General features: G+C 40.5%; 1 protein-coding gene across 6 annotated transcripts in view; it reads right to left on the reverse strand.

Annotated features, from left to right (window-relative positions):
• Nucleotides 1-19,379, reverse strand: part of FARP1 (FERM, ARH/RhoGEF and pleckstrin domain protein 1) — a 217,893-nt gene that overhangs the window by 67,867 nt on the left and 130,647 nt on the right. For all 6 annotated transcript variants that reach the window (XM_064504545.1, XM_026119414.2, XM_026119413.2 and 3 more), the window contains one exon: nucleotides 3,623-3,727. In XM_064504545.1, the coding sequence (XP_064360615.1) occupies nucleotides 3,623-3,727 (105 nt within the window). The remainder of the gene's footprint in view (nucleotides 1-3,622; nucleotides 3,728-19,379) is intronic.

A 19,379-nucleotide genomic window follows, 5' to 3' on the forward strand; every position in this document is an offset into this window, starting at 1 on the left:
AGAGAAGCAATGGATGGAAATACTGTGACCAGAGCCTACAGCCCCATTCAGTAGTCTCAGCTGGAACGGTCCAGATAAATAACCTATCTTCCTCACACAGCTTGCAGAAAGCTGAGGGAGAATCACATAGAAGATAAAAGCCAAACAGCTTATGGGGTTTGAAGAAGTGTGACAACTCACACTCTTCAGCTGATAACAACATACAAATCTTGGGTGTAGTTATCTCGCTGAATTGCATGGAGCCTTCCTTGGAGACATTCAGAATATATATATCTCAAAATGAATACACTTGACCTTCAATAATTTTAGATTATGCAGAGACTGAAACATACTCAAAATAGCCATTTTACAAAGTTACCTGAGAAGCCAGACAAAAACAGGCATGTTTTCCTGTTATAACTTACAGTGTTGTTTACTATTTTCATAGTTACTATACCAGTGAGGTACCTTAAGGGTGCTTCCAATTAGCCAAGACCTTACATTCAAGTGCTTTTAAACTTGCTAATGTTTCTCAGTGGAATTGTTTTATGTTTCTCAGCCTCTGAAAGTGATTTTTTTTTTGGAAGGGCTAAAGGAGCTTCGTTATCCAAGAATAGGAAAATGGCGTTTATCACTTGTTAAACTGGTTCTGACACATTTTGGCACTTCAGTATTTTTAACTGTATTGTTTCAGAAAGTTGGCATGTACATAATCTGCAATGATGGTCTGCAGCTTTGCCAAGTTTAGGGGGAAAAAAACATCCTGAATATGAAACAGACAGTTTACAAGAATATTGGAGTCATATATTTTATTTGATGGAACAAAATCTTCTCCTTTCTCTCTCCACGGGGAGTATATGATACAGCACGAGCACATTGTGCACTGCTCCTTTCTCTGCTTTCCCAGTCATCCTTGCAAGCAAGTTGCAGCATCCTTTCCCAGATTGCTGGATACAAGTAATGCATGTGTTGAATGTGCGAGGGGAGAAAGGAAGGTGGGGCAAAACCAAGACTTCATTGGTGTCATCAAACCCAAGCAATCGAAACGTAAGCATCATGCAGCTCCCACACTCGGTCTATACAGAGTTGTTCTGATTTGGGTTTATAATTTGGAAATGAGAAATAACGTAAGGATTCACTTAGGATTCATGATCTCAATTTTTGGGGGTGACTATAAAGGCTTGATTAATTGTTTTTTAAACAAGGTCAGACATACTCCGATAGTGACTGGATTCCAGCAGCTGGAGAATTTAGGCAGTCATCAAGAGTGACGAAACTTTGCAAAACCCCAGGCTTGGCAACCGTGCCTCACTTCCCCTTGTCGGGGCAGAAAGTGCAGCCCTCAGACCCTCCACATTCACCCCCTGCACGTCTTCTCCATTACAAACGCAGCCCTCTGGCACATATACAACTGCCAGGCATCTAGATATACTATCAGTATGTCAAATAAGAGGTCTGGAGCCTTGCATGTTGAAATAAACACAGCTGAACTGTGAATACATGATTTCATGCGTGTATGATAACACCCAAACAAATACGCTCCAAATATTTATTTTTCCTTTTACATTATACACTGTGTTGGAAGAGTAGCAATTCACCCTGTTCAAATCATACAAAAGTTAAATATGAGTGTATGTTTTATTCCTTAGATGCACAATTAACTGCAAATTCTTTACTATGTGCAATGCTCGAGTTCTACATTACGGCCATTAAGAAGCTCAGAAAGTTTTAAATCCCACAGGAACATTTATCTCCACTGCATCGTACAAATTGGTATTACAGTTTAAGCGTAAATGTTGCTCACACCCAGAACGCTACTCCACACCGAAACAACGATTCACAATTAAATCTCGTGTTTCAGAGTTCCTGTGACCTGCTTTTAGGGAGCCGAAGGCATTCCTCCCACTGACTCGCACCACTCCTGGGGCACAGCTGGCCTGATGTGGGCTAGATTTGGGGATTCCCCACCCTTCCCAGCAGCAAAGATGAGACCAGCCAGCACACATGCCTGGCTGGTGTTTCCTTGCACAAGGGTAGGGGCAGAGGAGTTACCCTCTTGGATGTGTGGAGCAGTTTTCCTTCAGGCCAAACTGGCAATAGCCTTAGGTTTTTCCACCCTCCTCTTCATCTGAGAGCCCTGGCTCCCCCAGTGGCATGGTCTGGACGTATTTCCACCCAGTCGATTCTTGGCCACTGGAGGGGCCTCAGGCGCTGGCAGCACCTCAATCTCTCCCACTTCCGCCTCTAGCAAATAAACCACTTTGTTTTCACAAGACTGAAAACCGTTCGTTTACCTCAGCTCGCTGAGCAAAACAGAGGGTCATCTAGCTGAAACGTAATGACCTGTGAAGAGGAGAAGGTCAGACCAAATGACCCGCTCTCCTCATATCCTACAGAACTGAAAAGCAACCATATATACACAAGAAGCTAGGATTTGTTTTTAATGTCAGTTTGTCAATGTCAACATGGCAACGTGGACTCTGTGGCGCCAGCACCATACAGTTACACTGTTCTGAAGTGTTACTTTAAGCTCTTAGTTACCTAAAGCATTAACTGAGGATATATGGCAAAATACGAAACTTTCTAGTAAGCTGTGTTTCATGTAAATCCAGGAGCAAACTGAAGTGGATCACTTTTAAAAGATCGATGACCATTCTTTACAGTTTCCTTTTTAATTATAGTTGGCCTAAAACTATGTGACCACTACTGTTCAGTTTTAGTGCCTATACAAGCATGCACTAAGCCATGACAACAGACTACTGCAGCAGTGGATAAATCCTCTTTTGCCTTCAGTTAGGAAATGTTGTTCCTTAAAGAAATTTTATATAGACACAAACGTATCTTTTTTTTTTTCTCAATTGCTCAAAGTCATCTCCTTTAGATCAGCCAGGCTACTGGTGCAGAACTCACTGAACAGGCAAAAAATCCAGCATATACCAGAATGCACTGGTCAAACAACTCAGGTAACTAGCACACACGTGAGAAGGTCACACAGCAAGTCTAAAGTGAAACAAACTTAAAAAAAAAAAAGAAAAGAGAGATTAACTCTCCTACATGATACTGCTTCTACCCCAGAAGTATTAATGCAGTCTGTGGATGCTGCAGGCACCCGTGCTGATAGTGCGATGCGTGAGGACCAACACACCTGCCTGTGACGCACAGCTCTCCAGGCAGGAATTTCATCATTTTGTTTTTTCCTTTTTATTACCCTCATTATATTTTCACTGTATTGCTGTCCCAAGACATTTTTCATGGAACTATGTCCCAGTTATTGTAACTTGCCTTGCCTACAGAGAAAGATTTTACTATTGTCACACTCCAAATTAAGCAGGATGTTAAAGATCGCAAATCAACTCTGCACCAATCCAGCCTTTCACTTCTCTGGTACAACTGATTAGAGATAAATTGCTTTCCCTCTTGTGTCTGAATTACCTGCTACTTTCAACATGGACGAAACCTGAAAGGAGTAATCAGGTTTTAAAACCATTTCTTCAACTACAGCCGGGATGAACACTTTTTTAAAAAACGTTGTTTTTTCTCTTGGAGATTTAGGCTTAAACATACTTTTTAAGTAAGGAGCAGGAGGAAAGAATACAGTGTGCATGTAAATGAAAACTGGTTGAAAATTAACCCTTTTACATACCATCATCTTTTTATGATCTGGAAACTCAAGGCCAAAATAGTCGCCTTCAAGAAGGTTCAGGTGGTTGCAAACGGCATCATGCAAAACTTTCCCTGGAGCTCTTTGCTGTAAGAAACCAAAACCTAAGGTTACACACTGCAGATTAACATAAATGCTTATAATAAGTGGCAGAACAATTAACTGTGCCAAAAAATTGTCCAGCAAACAACACTGTCAATACCATTTACAAAATCAGTGGATACTCCGGCTGTACCCATGCAGCAGTTGAAAATGGTTACGCTAGTTTTATAGCTAAGGAAACTAACCATCCTTCCCTGGATGGCACCTCAGAATCAGGTATTAGTGCGTTTTTATTTCTGAGGGCAAAATGCCATAAAATAGAAGTGGTAGAAAAGGGAGGGTTAGGATTAATTTTCTTATGTCTGCCATGTAACCCTTGTACATAAACGTGCAATGCACTAAGGTGTGAGTCTCCCTAGGCTGCCATCTAACCCACGGGCCCTCCAAGCCGCCGTCAGGTGGAACTTTGTACATCTGTGCGCAACACACTAAGACCAAGACAGTCACAAACAGACCTGCCACACAAAACGTGTGGGTCTGCGTGTTTGCTGGGCACCGACAGAGATGCGACAGGCTCAGGTCCCGGGGTCCTCAGCTCATGCTGAGCCCACCGCTACGAGGCCCTGGGGGTGATCAAGGCTTGCATGTGCTATTCTGAGTTACCCAGTAGTTCAGAGGAGCCAAGGGCAAGCATTTCCTTTCTCACCATAGAGATCTTTCTTCTGCAAAGACCAGATGTTTGTGCACAATATTAGCTCTCTGAGCCCACAGTTCTGCTGATTGCAAGGATTCTTCTGATCAGCACATCAGTTAAATCCATGCTGACAGCAGATATTGTGAATTACAGCTCACCAGCGATTCTTTGTCAAAAACGCTTTTCAGTGTAAAACACCAATCACTGAAATCAAGTATTTTTGGTTCTGGCAGAAACGCACCTATTTTAACCCAACCGACGTCCTGAAAAAAAGAGATCTGCACTCACTTCAGAAAAAATAATGACCCATTAAACAGCCCAAACTCCACAGTTACGGGAAACCAATGTCCAAGTTCCTGATCGCAGCCTGGACAAGTGACCTTGCACTGAACCTACCTTTTTGCCCAGTAAATAATTAGTAGAGCAAAACGAAAGAGCAAGAATAAAACAAAAGAAAACCATTAGCAGCCGGCAGTTAGGCAAGTCGGCTGAAGCAGGACAGGGCAAACCTGAGCCCAGGTCCCTGCACCACTGGCCAGTGCCCTTGCTAACAGGCTATTTGCTAGTGGGCAGCGGTTCAACTTGCCTCCAGCCCCCCCAAATTTGTCAGGATAGAGTTTGGTCTCTGCATCGTAGTGGAAAACTAAGTTCCCAGGTTTTTCCACATAGGGCAATCTGGGTTTTCAGCCACAACCCTAATCATGAAGTATCTTTCCAAAGGAAGTTTATCAAACACTGTGCAATATAGAAGGGGAAAGGAAAACTAAGATGACATTTTTCCAAGGGCAGTGCAGGGTACAGGTGCCACCACTGCAGAGCTCAGTCACCTCCGGGATGCAGGGCACAACGACCGAACCCGTCACCAGCAGCTAGTTTAGAAAATGAAGTTAGAAGGGAAAAGCCAAGTTCACCTCTGTAGGAACTTGATGAGCAGGTTTTTGCCCAGCTTACTGACATTGCCTCTAGCAGACCCATGCCACCAGGAAGCAAAGTTCACTTATGTTATTTTATTAACTGTTTGTTAGTATTAGCTACAGCAAACAATAGTCTTACAAATACTGTCAGAAAACAGATCAAGAACAAGTGCAGGTAGGAGTACTGATTTTTTTAAGCATTCGTCATGACCTACCTTGCAAAAACTAAAAAAAATTCATCTCAAAGAGCCAAATAAGAGGATACAGGGAGGGAAAGGAAAAAAAAAATCTTTTTTTTCCTAGACAGAGTACTTTTGATCTGACATAATGCCATGTAAAATAAGTCTGAAGTGTAAATATATTTGAGTATGCTCAGCTTCATTAAACTGAAAACCTTTGTGCAGACCAATGCCCAAACCACGTTAGTAATTACACCTCTTTTGCTAGTTATAACAGTGCTTTTCTAACGTTGCTCAGCCCATCCATCACTGCCCGAAGATGCATCCAAACATCCATCATCTCTTAATGAAACGACTTCCCAGTAAGTGTATTTTATTACAGACAATTGAATGATATTAAAAGATGTTAGATGTAGCGTAATAACTACGCTAGTTTACCACATCAGAAGTGTCAGTCAAACGCTCCTGCGCCCAGACAAGTTTCAGGCCCACGTGGTTTTGCCAAGGCTGCTACAGAGCAGAGGACCTGTTTAACAGCCACCATCACACTAAGTACCTGAGGACACTGCTTTCATCCACATGCACAACTAGAAAAATGGAAATGCAGCTTCTCAGACCACCCAGTTAAAGCATATTTATACATCTTACTAAAGTATCTGATGGACTCCTGCCTGACAGAGATCAAACTTTGTACCTCCCCGCAAAGAAGGTGCATTAGGGAACATGGAGATTTTTGATCAACAGGTAAAGACAGCGAGCCCCCCTGCACCACCACACAGCATGAGGTTAGCTAAGGAGAGCAAACCTGCCTGAGCTCAGACCAGTGTAAAAGTGGCTGATTAAAAGCTGATAAGTGTTTTCATAGAGTTCATTTCTAATACACATTTAGACAATGGTACGGCAGTGTTATAGCATATATGTCACTTGGCATTTTCTCTGGAGTGTGCCCTTGTAACATGAAATGTTTCTTACTCAAGTATCTGTAAATAAGATTATTCTAAACCCATCTTAGCTTTGATCTGTCTAATGCAAAATAAAACCTGACAGTTTATTCAAGAGGAAACACTGTGTGCACAAATGCTGCTGAGATTTAGAGCCTGATGACACCCTTAGTCTTGTAGGACTAGAAGTATAACATTCAAAAATGCAGGAACTGAACGGTCTTACACAGATGCTGATTCACTGCGGTTCCATGACATCTTTACAAAAAATTTAAACACGATAAATTAAACTCTCAGTCCACTGCACATGGAAGCGAACCAGCCATCATTCAGATCACAGTAAACATGAGTGGACAGAGGATGCATTCAGGAATGAGCACGCCACACCATGACCTCATCTGTACCCAACAGCGGGGTTAGGTTTGACCATGGTCACAGGGCCTATGGGGCAATGCAAGTTTTCCCCAGAACCTGGAAGGCGTTTTCCAACTATCATGTTGTCATGTCTTGGATGCTGAGCACCAGGCAGCACTTGGCTGGGCCAAGCAAAGGCCAAAATGGTCATCAATATGGCCAAATGTGGAAGGCATGGGACCGAGGCATCAGGGCACCTCTCATTGTGCTGAAACAAGTGCCTGCACTTCTTCAAGTTGCACAAGTGACTGCAAGGGCTGACCCACAAGAGAAGACCCGATGAAGAGGACGAGGCATTCGAGTCACGAGGAAGTCATCCAGGATGAAGGCTGGTGGCAAGGCCGGTACCTCTATATGAGCTGCTGTGGATGCCGTGCTGGAAGGCAGCCAGGTGGGGAAAGGAGCCAGGAGTACACAGTATATTGGTGAAATGTAAGTGTGCAAAGTTCACATGCAAAGTCCAGGAGCTAGGAAAGAGTTGCAGCAGGTGGGAGTCACCTACTCTTATTTTTGTTGTTGGCTAGACAACAAAATGTTCCCACTATAATCAATGAAAAAAAATGTCAGCAACCCCAGAGGGCAATTCTTCCTATCCTAAAGCAGCCATCTATAAGCATGCTGGCAATGAATTTTTCCTTAGCGATACAGTGTTACTCTTTTACACCATACCTGAGAGGGAGTCCAGACACCTCACTTTTACAGGGTTAATTTTAGATGAGGTGAACCCCAGCCATATGGGCAGCAGGGTATTCCTATTACTCTCCTGAGGTGGTTTTTAGCTACACCAAAATAACATTACAATTTTACTGCAGTGTAAACAAGCTTACTGATTTCAAGCTACACATCCTTATTGCTTAATATATTTTGAACTGGCCTTTCATTTAGCTCCGTGAAATTACATTTTAAGAGACACTTTACATTTTCAGGGAATGTCAGACCAGTAAGTCCTAAATTATGAATAATGTGCATAACCACATTTAGCTGCAAGCTAAGAAGGTACCGGGTCAAAGCAGCCTGCATTACACATTGTGCATCCAACACATTATTTCAATATTACTGCTCATTATTTCAGTATTACTCAATTCACCTTTCCTCTACTCCCATCAAAATCCAAAACAGTAAGTTATTTATGCATCTTCCAGTGGTGAATACTTTAACAATATATATATAATACTTTAACAATTCCTTAACTTTGAGGAGACCTCCAAATATTAACACAAACAAACAAACAAACTCCCTCTATATACTTGTTCAGATCATTTTTTGGCACAGACTGTAATAGGGAAACTTTTAAAGAAATGTGTAGTAGTGTCTGAAAAATTTCCAAGACTTCATAAGAAGGCAGTTTAGACACATTTTTCTCCCCTCTCAAATGCATTTAGCGATTATTTCACTAACCAGCTACCCCCTCCCAAAAGTATCTGCTTAGGATTAAATAGCCATTTTACTAGTTTTTATCTATCTGTCCAACTAATCTGACCTCAGATTGAACAGATCTTTCATTGAAAGAGATTTTTGTTTGTTTGTTTGTTTGTTTTAAATGTTACTGAACTGTGATGTCAGGTTACACAGAAGTAAAATAAACACTTTCTTTGGAACATCTGCAAAATGTAAGTCCCATCAGTGTCTTTGCCAAGGTAAAAGAGTTTCATGTGGATGCATGGAGTATTCTCTTCCTCTTACTCCTTCTTCAAAACTGCTGCAAATGGACCAGAAAAAAAATTTTCTTTTTTTGTTTTTTTTTTTTTGCTCCAATTCCTAGTGCATTAGTAACAACTGATAAAGAGAAAATAATTCCTTTATTTTCATCCAAAAGACAAAAGTATACTCATTATTCACACCTACCATAATATAAAGACAGACATTTCTTTCCTTAATGCCCTATTCCTGTCATGTTTTGAGTGCTCAAAAATGAAATGTCACAATTTGGGTCAGCTGAATATTTAAAAAATATGTAAATATTTTATAAATATTAAAACACCAAGCAATTAAAAAAAATGTCCTTCACTAGAAATCTTCCTAAGAAACTCTTGCATTTCAGATCAGTGTGACCCCCAAATTACATTTGTACTTCAGTTTAACTACTGAATTGAACTGATAGCCAAAACTTCACCCAGCATTTTCGTGACTATTTCTGAAGTCACCTACAATCATAATCAGCACTAAAAATAAGAACCGCACACCCTTAGCAGCATGAATTTTCTCAGTTATACAAAGTTGTTCAAAAAAAAAAAAAAAAAATATATATATATATTTACAGCTCTGGAAAAAAAATAAAAGGGCTTATGATAAGCAAATAGTATAAAAATAACCTCAAAGATGAGACTGAGCAATGGGGTTCTTAAACAAACAACCCTGGCTGAAATTTCGACTTCAAAGGAGGCTTAAAAACTACTCACAGGAGGACAATCCTGGCAGCATCTGGAGACAAATTTCATACTTCTCCTTTCTGGCAGAAAATGAAATGCATATTTCATATCTAGCAACCGTCTATTGTTTAAAGGGTGGAATTAAAAGCAATAGGTGTTGGTCTGAGGGTTGCTGCTCTGGACCTACCGCTACTGTGGCACTGGGCAACTCTCTGCCCTTTCTCTCCCCTCTTCCCTCTCAAACTACAGCCCTTAATCCTGTAGGAAGGATAAGGCAATTATAAAAATAGACTATGAAGATAGCTCTCTTGCACCTGGGCTTACTACTTTTCACTTTACTGTTCAGCTTAGGCTGGATAGTTAGGAAGTCTTGGAAGAAGTGTGGTTTGCTGCTCTCTGTATACCAGGTTAAAGTGACAGCCTCTTCCAGCAGGGACACAAAAAATGGGTTAAAAAAAATTGCAGTTGGTAGTGTTTCTCACCTCAGTGGCTTAGTACCTCATGATCTCAAGATGCACACTGCCTCGAATATGTGCAATGAAAAGAAGTCATACCTCTCAATGGAGCAGCAACACACTCCTGCAGCTACTTTTAGGGAGACAGACACTCACGGTGTATCTGTCGCCACAAGGTATCATCCCCATTTGGAAGGGAGCTGTACAAGGAGCAAATTTTCATTATATCCTGCTATCTGCCACAGACAACCCATTCCTTTTAAGATATTTTCTGTTTTAATGTAGTTGAAGGCTCCACTCTTGGCATGGATCCCACACGCTCTTGCACAGACTGCACACATATTGTCAAAGGCAGGATTGAGGCCAACTGCAGTAACAAAATAAGTCTCTTATACCGCATTAAAAAAAGGCAATTGATCATCTGCTGTAGGTGTACAATAAGACTACAGTGTTTTTTTCTTTTTAGATTTTAGTGGATTGCTTTTCTACCTTGCACTCACCACATAAGCTGGTTTCCCTTTTCAACCAGTGCCTCCCTTCTGTAGTCTGTGAAGCACTTCTGTTAGTAGTGGTTTCTTTTTTTCCTTTTTTTTTTTTTTTTAAACAGTATGTTTGTAAGATACAGTGCTTTTTACTTCAGGTGTGTTTTAAATCAAATACTTGCCCTTAAAAAAAAACACCAGCAGCAACACTGCACTTGTTTCCTCTATCTATCCACCATGACAAACAAGACAAACAAGAGGACTTTGAAAATGACTAGTTTTATATCTGTGATTATTAGCTAAAAATCAACACAACAAGCAATTAATGAAGTAAAAATATATAGGAAAGGATTTTAACAACCATCTCATTCACTTGCATTTTTTAGCACCTGCTCCTAAAGAAACATGTAATTTTCTCCTTTTGAACACAGACAGATTTGTTGTCATAGTCATGCTCCTGGATTTCTGATTATGATAAACTGACTTCTTTCAAAATATTTTCTAAAAAAGGCAAGAGCAGAATGATTTTCCAACCAGATTTTAAACTCTCTTCTGATTCCCCAAATCAACTTTACCAGAAATACCAACCTATAAAATTCAGGTGAAAAACTGAATATTTATCATGAAAAGATTATTTCTGCTTCTAAATAATCCTTGTTAATAGTTAAATAGTGTAGGATGAAAATGAAAAGATGATCTAGCAAATCTAATGTAAAATTGTATGATGAGGCTATTTTCAGTAGTGCTTGATTAACTTTTTCTTACAGCAGAGTCAGACATATAAAATTCAGCTATAGTAATTCCTCAAGTAGCTGTAGATCTACATAATTACAGCACACTAAAGCTATTGGAATTTGAGGCTCTGCTTGGTCTCTTTTTCCTCAGCTCATAAAATCACAGCTCTATAACTTAATGGGCAAATACAACCCACACTTATATGCTATTTCTCTATCCAAGTGAGAAAATAAAAAAAGAGAAGAGATGGGCTGGGCAGCTTCAGAACTGAGCCTTTCTTACCATGGACTAACCTATCATCTTCAGATATATGATCCAATCATTTTATTTGTTTTTGTAGTTCTTACAAATGCAAACTGATATCAGCACCAATTTTACTTCCATCCCTTAAATTACTGTAATCCCTAATTGATGAGGAGTTTGTTACTGCAGAGCCAGCAAAAACCACCACAAAACTAGTGAAGTCCTTTGTGAAGAAGAGCCTAAGGAAGGAAGAGAGGCCTGGAGACTTCTCACCAAGGAGCTTAAGGGACAAAATCCCACAAAACAATTTGTTTTGCAGGTTCATCCCATTGTCAGCAATGCCAATGGAAATCTGGCACTTCTAATCCACTAGCACTGTAGACCAAAAATATTCATCCTTTGGTCACTGTGGTCTAAATATACATGTGTTTATTACAAAACACTATTCATGGTGAAAGAGCTTTAATAAAACACTTCATGATTAGTTTCATGGTTCCCTGGTTCCTTTTACTGCATTATAGCATTTTAACTAGTTGACATCTAGCTCTCAGTTAGAAAAATACAACCAACTTTGTCTTGACTTTGTACTGATTAAAAAAAGAGAATTACACTTCATACACTTGCACCTCAAAATCACCTTATCAGCTTAAAGGGGATGCTCTGATCCCCTCAGCTAATGAATGCAGCTGAAAGATGTCATTTTTGTGTGGCTGAGACTGTCTTAAATCTGGGTAATTGTCCTGATGGCGATAATGCACAGCTTCACTTAAAATGTGAATGCCAATTTCAGTATCGAAAAACAAAACACTCAAACTGCAACGACAGGTCTCTGCACAGGCCAAATTACCTCCTGAAAAGCCCTAAGCCTTGTTTCTTGTAGTACAACCATTACTGCTAGCTTCATTAAGACTCCTTAAGAGAGGTGTAACAGATTTGTGGGGAGTCAGTAGTAGCTGAGCAAGTCTTTTAAGCAACTGTTCAAAGCTGCAGAATTTCACACACCAACCGTTCAGCTCTTGGGGACTTCCAGCAGACTCTTGCCAGAGCTGCTGTTTCTAAAGCAAAATTACTTTAACATTATTTTGAAGTCATAGTGTGGACTAGAACAATGAGACATTAGAAGAACAATGAGAAAAGTTACTAAAAATATATTCTCTTACTTCATTAAATTAGCTCCTGCAAATACTGAGTCATGTCTGCCTAGTTTTACTAGCAAAACTAAAAAGCAGCTTGTGGTGCTTCTTTATCCCATTAGCAAGGCAAACATCCCCTTTAAGAAGAGACCATTTTCCTCTCTGAAGAGTGCCACTAGCATGCTGCATCTCAGCTGCAGAGCCTTGACCCCAAACAGGGATGACTTGCAAGAACCAGAGCTAGCCCATCATGAATTTCAGATCTTGGAGCAAGTTGCATGGCTGTGCTTTCCTTATAATCTTAAACAAATCGATTTGCAAATCAGCACGTAGGAAAAATGGAAGGCAACAACAACTTTGTGTGCTGTGGCTTTTCTAAGACCATGCTAAGAAAGCTCGCCTGAAAAGCTATAGCGGGTAAGAGCCGGCTTGCTGAGGGATGCAAGAGTGGAGGAAGTCATGCAAAGCCAACACAACGATAATGGCAAAACCCTTGGTGGGCATCCAACGATGCCACCTCTTTGAGAGAGCATCTCTGAATAACCCACGCTAAATTGATGGCCAGGAGGAGCGACGGCCTGGGCAGAGCTCTCCGCCTGGCAGGGACCACCAGGAGCCTGGGCCGCAGAGCCATGCCCCGGCTACAGGCACAGCCACTGGGACATGCATGGCCCAACCGTGCTGTGAGCGTGGCAGGCACCGGCTTGGGAAAAAAGACACCCCACAATACTTGTTTTCAGAAACTAGACGAGAGCTTGAGGGGAAGCTGATACAACTCCATTTTTCACAAAGTTTGCTATACGGAAAGCTGTTTTACTCAACTCTGGAAGTAAATACATACCTGTCAAATAAATGTTGATACTATTTTCCCTCCCTGTGAGCAAAAAGCTGAATGAGTTTAACCCCCGGCCTCAGCGCTATTTAGTGGCATACTGCTCTCCTTGTTCTTTCTGACGAGCTGAAATGGAGGTTCAGAACACTCATTAAAAATACCTCAGATTGAATTTCATAGCCCACAACTTTTGAAAAGGAATATAATGGTACCATTCAGTGCTTTCCGTGTAATTCAGCAATGCAGCAGCCAGCGTGTAATTGGGGATGGAAACCCCAATCTCTGTGAACCGCCCCCGGCCTCCCACTTTTCCACTCCTCTATGTTTCAAGGAAAAACCCTCTAACCACCTCCTTGGGTTTTCCTTTTTCAACATCAGTTAGTGTTTGAGAAGAAAATAAAATTATTCTGTTATTCAGGCCACTTTCTTCTCTGGTCTGTTTTCTTCGCCTGTTCAGTTTTCCTCATTTTCTTTAGCTATGAGCAAACACTTTACTGGAATAAAGGAATAAACAATCCTGAAGTCATCAGATGTGAAAATAGAACCCTTATATGCAATTGAAAACATGGCCACATGCACAGTTAGAACTACCTTGAGAGTTATGAACTACAAAACCAGATTGGGAATGCAAAGTGGTTATTTACTTTTACTTGGATGTATTTTATTTTAGCCATTATGCCAGTAAAGCCCTTTAAACCATGGAAATTATACAAATGCAAGAACTCTTAGGCCCACAAAAATGAAAAAATGAGTAACGCTCAGGCAAAACATTAAATCCTAATGCTAAAGCAAAGCCAAACACAACATAGCAAAAGCTTCTGACGATTCCTGGTCAGTCCTGCGTCCATCTCCATATGACTTTATTAACTTGAGCAAGAGCTCCACCATACAAAAGTGCACGTATTTTTCATTTTACTTTGATAGGGGAAGGAGAAGGCATTTTATCAATAGGATACAGAACTTGTGACCACTGGACTGCTAACTTGAAACTACACCCTTAGATTAAGCCTTCAGCCTGTGGCTGCTGCTAGCCTGTAACGTATTCACATTGACCACTCTGCCCTTGCCTTCAGCCACGGCTCCAGCTGGACCCTATAGCTACAGTGCAAGCCAGAGTAAGGCAGGTGAGCTAATCCTGCATGAAATTAAAACAATTAAGAGTTTCTGTAGGATCAGCTTGGAACTAAGCTGTCTCACAAAACTGCTTTGGACTGGCAAAGGGAAGGCTTGGCTGTAGCATCCTACAGTTACACCAGATTAGATGTGGAGTAATCCTGCATTTTGTGTATGAACCTGAAACAGAGATGGTGCCAACTTCATTCCTTGAGAGTAAAATTCATACCCACAAAATGTTTTTGTGGAAGCAAAACCTCCTAAATGCAAAATGTAAGTCTCAAAAGCTATCAAATCTTTAAGTATCTGAAAGGCTCAAGTTTTGGGTTGCTTTTTGACAGTCAAGTTCTCCATATACAAGAATTTCTTGTCCACTTATGCAGGATCTGCCATCAACTTGACAGACTCAGACAGCTTGGTAGCCTTTGTATCACGGATGTATGGGAAACATATTCAACATTTCTCTAAGCAGCCTCAAACAGACCTTAAGACTGAATATGCTGGATATCTGAACTGTCTTTTAAATATGCAGAGAAAGCACCTTTCCAATATATCAGACACAAGAGAAAAACTGACATCTGTCTACACAGTGTCACTTAGGTGTAATATAAACCAGAGAGGAAAGAATAATAAGTGGAAGTGGTGTAGCGGGTGTTACAGTAATGGCTGCTTCTACTGAGAGATTTCAGTGGCAGCTCGTAATGATAAGTCACATTTTCAAGGGAAGATAAAAAATAACCACCCTCATGTGTTTTTAATACGGCTACTCACATGGTTACACAGGAAACCCTTTGAAAAATCAACATGTAAGTCATCCCAGGTCTCTGAAAGACGCAATTACCCCTGGATTGTAAAAGTCTGTCAGATGGCTACATTAGCAAACAGCAAATAACTGCAACGACCGCAAGGGATCACAGATAGAGGGGTGGTGCCCATGATCGCTGGAGGAACAGGAACTTCGCCTCCAGCCTCTTGAAGACCCAAAGTTGCTGGGACTGACCCATACATTGAATGTAGCATTAAATGGGTAAACAGAACAAACAGAGCAGAGAATTGCTTACATGTTTGGGGCAAAGCAGAGAAAGAAGGGATTTGTCTTTTATCTGCAGAGGCAATGTGGGGGGGAGGCCAGTAGGACTGCTAGGTTGTGCATGATTTTGTCTACTAACAGCATATGCTTTGAGCTGAGGAGAAGGCATCTCACAGACCTTCACAGTGCTTCCTTTTGACTATAAACAAGGTTTTACTCTTACTGAAGTTGAGCTTCAGACCTTCTATTTTCATCCTATTTCCCAACTCTTCTTCTGCGTGTACATGCCTTACGGAATTACCTGTGCCTTAATGGCATTTTAGGGAAATATCCCCAAATAACATGCAATACTTCAGAGGAAAATAGCTTACCTGCTTCTGCATCACTGCTCATCTATCCATATAAAATATTCAAGCTAAGGAGGTTCCTAAGATATCTGCTTTCTCTCACTCAGATAGAGGCCTCAAATATCAAAGGGAAGTCACACCACGTTATTATCACAGGTACATTAACAAGTCTCTGAAACACAACTTCCTTAGTTTCTATTTTGTTTTAATGTGTTATACTGTTTTCTTTTATGCTCTGTTTAAGGATGTGCTGTGCAGACTGAGTTATTGTGATCTGGACTTTGGAGAAAATGTTTAAAACAAATCTTTAGGCATAGCAGATTTACAAAGGTGAACAACCAACTAAACCGTTTTTACTTAAGGCCAGAATACAGCAGCGTAGTATCAGATACCATTTTGATACCGATGAGCTTTAGCAGCAACAACAGACTCCATGGGAAATGAGCACTCCTTGTTCAGGATACGTCACAGAGAGCTCTTCAGGGATGCGTTATCAAAAGTCAAACATCAGGCTGACACACTCGACCTTTCTGACCATGTTTGCAGTTTCAGGTTGAACTCCTCCAGAAATACGGCTTTAATTCATTTAAGAAAAATGTGTATACTTGGAAAAAGCTTTGATTATATCTAATTCCTCTCTTCTTAGTGATAAAAACAATTCCTTACGTGCTTAAAGATGGCATACATCTCATTTTAAATTGGCATTTACAGATTTGTTGTATTCAATGTTAACATTCAGTAATTGCTGGATTCCTGGGCTATGTAAAGAGTGAGAATCTTATTTACAACATAACAAGATAATTGGATGCTACGAGTGATTATTATTGAGATGCCATTTGAGTATATAAATTAAGATTGCCATAGAATTGTTATCTGTCAGGGTTTAAGAAATTTGTCAAGAACAAACTTCTCCATCTTCTGCCTTTTTTGTTTTGTTGGGCTTTTTTTTAGATAAATCTAAATTAATCCCACCTAATTCTAAGTACTTAATTGAGGTGCATAAGGCAGAAGGGTAATTTCTTAGATTCCCATCTAATCAACAGAGAGGAAGTAGGCTCTTTTAGATTACGATTCAGTCAAAGTAAAATCTGAATCATCTGGGACAGAGCCCCTCTTTCTCCAGTATTTTGTAAACCAGAGTAACTACAGGCGGAATAAATCCGGGCTCATGTCTTATTGAAAGACAATTTTATGTGGAAATATATCCTTCACAATATTTAAGTTTAAGAAGAAAATTCAAGAATGGACAAACCTTTACAATATAAAGAGGTTCAGATTTAGATAAAACAGAATTTCAGCTCCTACCGAAGAAGCTAAAGACCTAAAAAAGACCTAATTTCAGAAAAAGACCTAAATAAAAGTAGCGTGTTTCCACCCCTTTCTTGGATGGGCTCTGAAGTTCCCCTAACAGAAAGCAAAGAGGGATAAAATTGAGGCAAGGGGAATCCTTTGCCTGATGAAGGTGCACACAAACCAGGACCTAACCAGCCCAAGGATGGCTGCAGCTAACAACAGCTCGCACTCAGTAACATCCTATATTGCTTCTTTGAGAGCAACTGCACATTCTCAGCTTGACATGAAAATGGAAAATGCAGCAGGCTCCTATGAAGCAGCATGTTTAGCATAGTTTCTGCCACTGCCCTGGCAAGATTGGGTTTGCCAAAGCACTGCGCCAACAATCAGATCAATTTTTTCTAGGAACGGTTTTAACGGGATATAGGAGCCTTATGATAAGCTTCAGATGTCAGCAGCCATTCCTGGTAAATGCTAATTGTTGAACAGACCACATATATGTGGAGATAAAAGCCAGCAGAATGATGCTTAGAATTTAACATTGACCATCTTTATTAAGTGGCTCATCAGAAAATTACTTCAGATTTGTTCTTTTTCCAAGCTGATATCAATCGTTTTGTCCCTTCTATGAGACTTTATTAATATCCTTCATCCTTGCCTCTTTTTAAATTGAGTTATTCCTGTTCTTACCAATGCTCAAGTGAAGTTCTGTGCCAGAATATACACACATTTTAGTCATCTCTATTGAAACACTATCTTTCTGTCAACTTCAGAAATTAGCTTTCTTCAGCCTAACAGTTACTGGTTAAGATTATTTTTTGCTCATCTTTAATCAGTGTCTCCTCATGCTTGACAAAGAGCTCCATGCAACCAAAACAGAGATTGCTGTGATTTGGCATTAAGGAGCCATTGTTATCAGCTCTTGCTTTCTTAGACTATAAATATTTAGTAATCTGAGGGATAAAATTACTTGGTACCAAACGGCTTGAGACACCCGGTCTACTCCCACACAACGAACAAGGCCTTGGCCAGGAAAAGCTCCATAGGCTTGTGAGATGAGAAAGCTTCACGGAGCCATGCATCACTGCTACACTGCTGGGTTTTTAATTCTTACTAGCTCATTAATGCTCATTAAGCTATTAATTAACAGTTTCATACAAGCTGAATAAAGGCACCAACTGCTGAATGCCAGCAGGAGACTCCTGCAGAGAAACCATTCAGGGTGCTGAGGAAGCTGACTATCATGCCCCAGAGGTAGGCCTAACACCTGGTGACCAGACAGGACTTGCACAGATCCTGCATTTCAGCTTCGAGCCCTCCAGAGTTCACACTAAAAAAAAGAAAGCCTTGATATCTGTAGTAGTAAGACAGCTAATCTTGGCACTTCCTCAGCCTGGTTTTAGGCCTAATTCACAGAGGTCTGTCACCACTGGAATTACATCTCCTCATCTTTCCTGGCACCAAATCTAAAAGAGTTATAGATATGTATTAGATATGCATTACTTACAGCAAAGACTGTCTGCTCTAAGAGCAAAGCAAGGTTTACTCAGTGACAATATATAGTGATTGGATCGATGGATGGATATATCCAATGATGGGTTCAGTGGGTGGATCTTGCCTGTGGGACAATCGTACCCAGCCACAGTCTTTGCCTTGGAGAGCACTAGTAACAGCTAGTAAGAAAGTGTGCAAATGCCAGCAACCAAATATCTCCTACTGTGCCCAAGTGCCATCACATGCTTAGAGCCACCCGCTGCCACCACATCCTACAGGGAAACAAGAAGGGGCCGAAAACCGGGACATAATCAAGACTGGAAACCAATACCCACCAGATAATTTATTCCATCCACCATATTGTAACTGTAGTTGCAAACGATTAAAGCCAGGAAAAGGAGAATTACTTGTCAGAAACTGTTTTTTCAGATGGCACACCCTTCCTTCTTGAATATAAAGTAACACTGTTCCCCAGCCTGGAAACATGGTGTTATTCACCCCTAGTTAGGCACTAATTGGAGGACATGCAGATCTGTTCCTGTGTTATTTAATAGGACTGATGTTTTTCCCCCCGTGACCCTTAGGGCCTTTCTTGGGTTGAGATTCATTCCCTCTTTAACTGTAGGCAATTAAGCATCCAGTTGTCCTGGACTTCCTTTACAATAAATGGAAAGAAAAGGTACTTCCAGGGGAAAACTCAGGCTAGTCAAAGTTGAATAGAAGAATTAGGCCTTCACCTCATTGTTACTTCTGTTTTCCCACTGGTTTGTGCTATCTTTAACTTGGTACGCTTACTTCTTTTTATCATTAACATTCATGAGCTATTTTGTCTACTACGCTGTTAGGAACCAGATAAGCGCTTACACAAAAGATATTATGCATAGCTGACATCATCAGAATGTTTTAAAAAGCCTCCTGAAGACTGAATTCAAATCACCTAACTACTAAAGACAAACATTTCCCAGTAAAAAAAAAATAATTCATATCCATTAAACTGCTCTCACCACCAGCTGTTTCAGGAGATCCTGA

This window comes from Dromaius novaehollandiae, chromosome 1 (assembly GCF_036370855.1).
Source record: "Dromaius novaehollandiae isolate bDroNov1 chromosome 1, bDroNov1.hap1, whole genome shotgun sequence".
NCBI lineage: Eukaryota > Metazoa > Chordata > Aves > Casuariiformes > Dromaiidae > Dromaius > Dromaius novaehollandiae.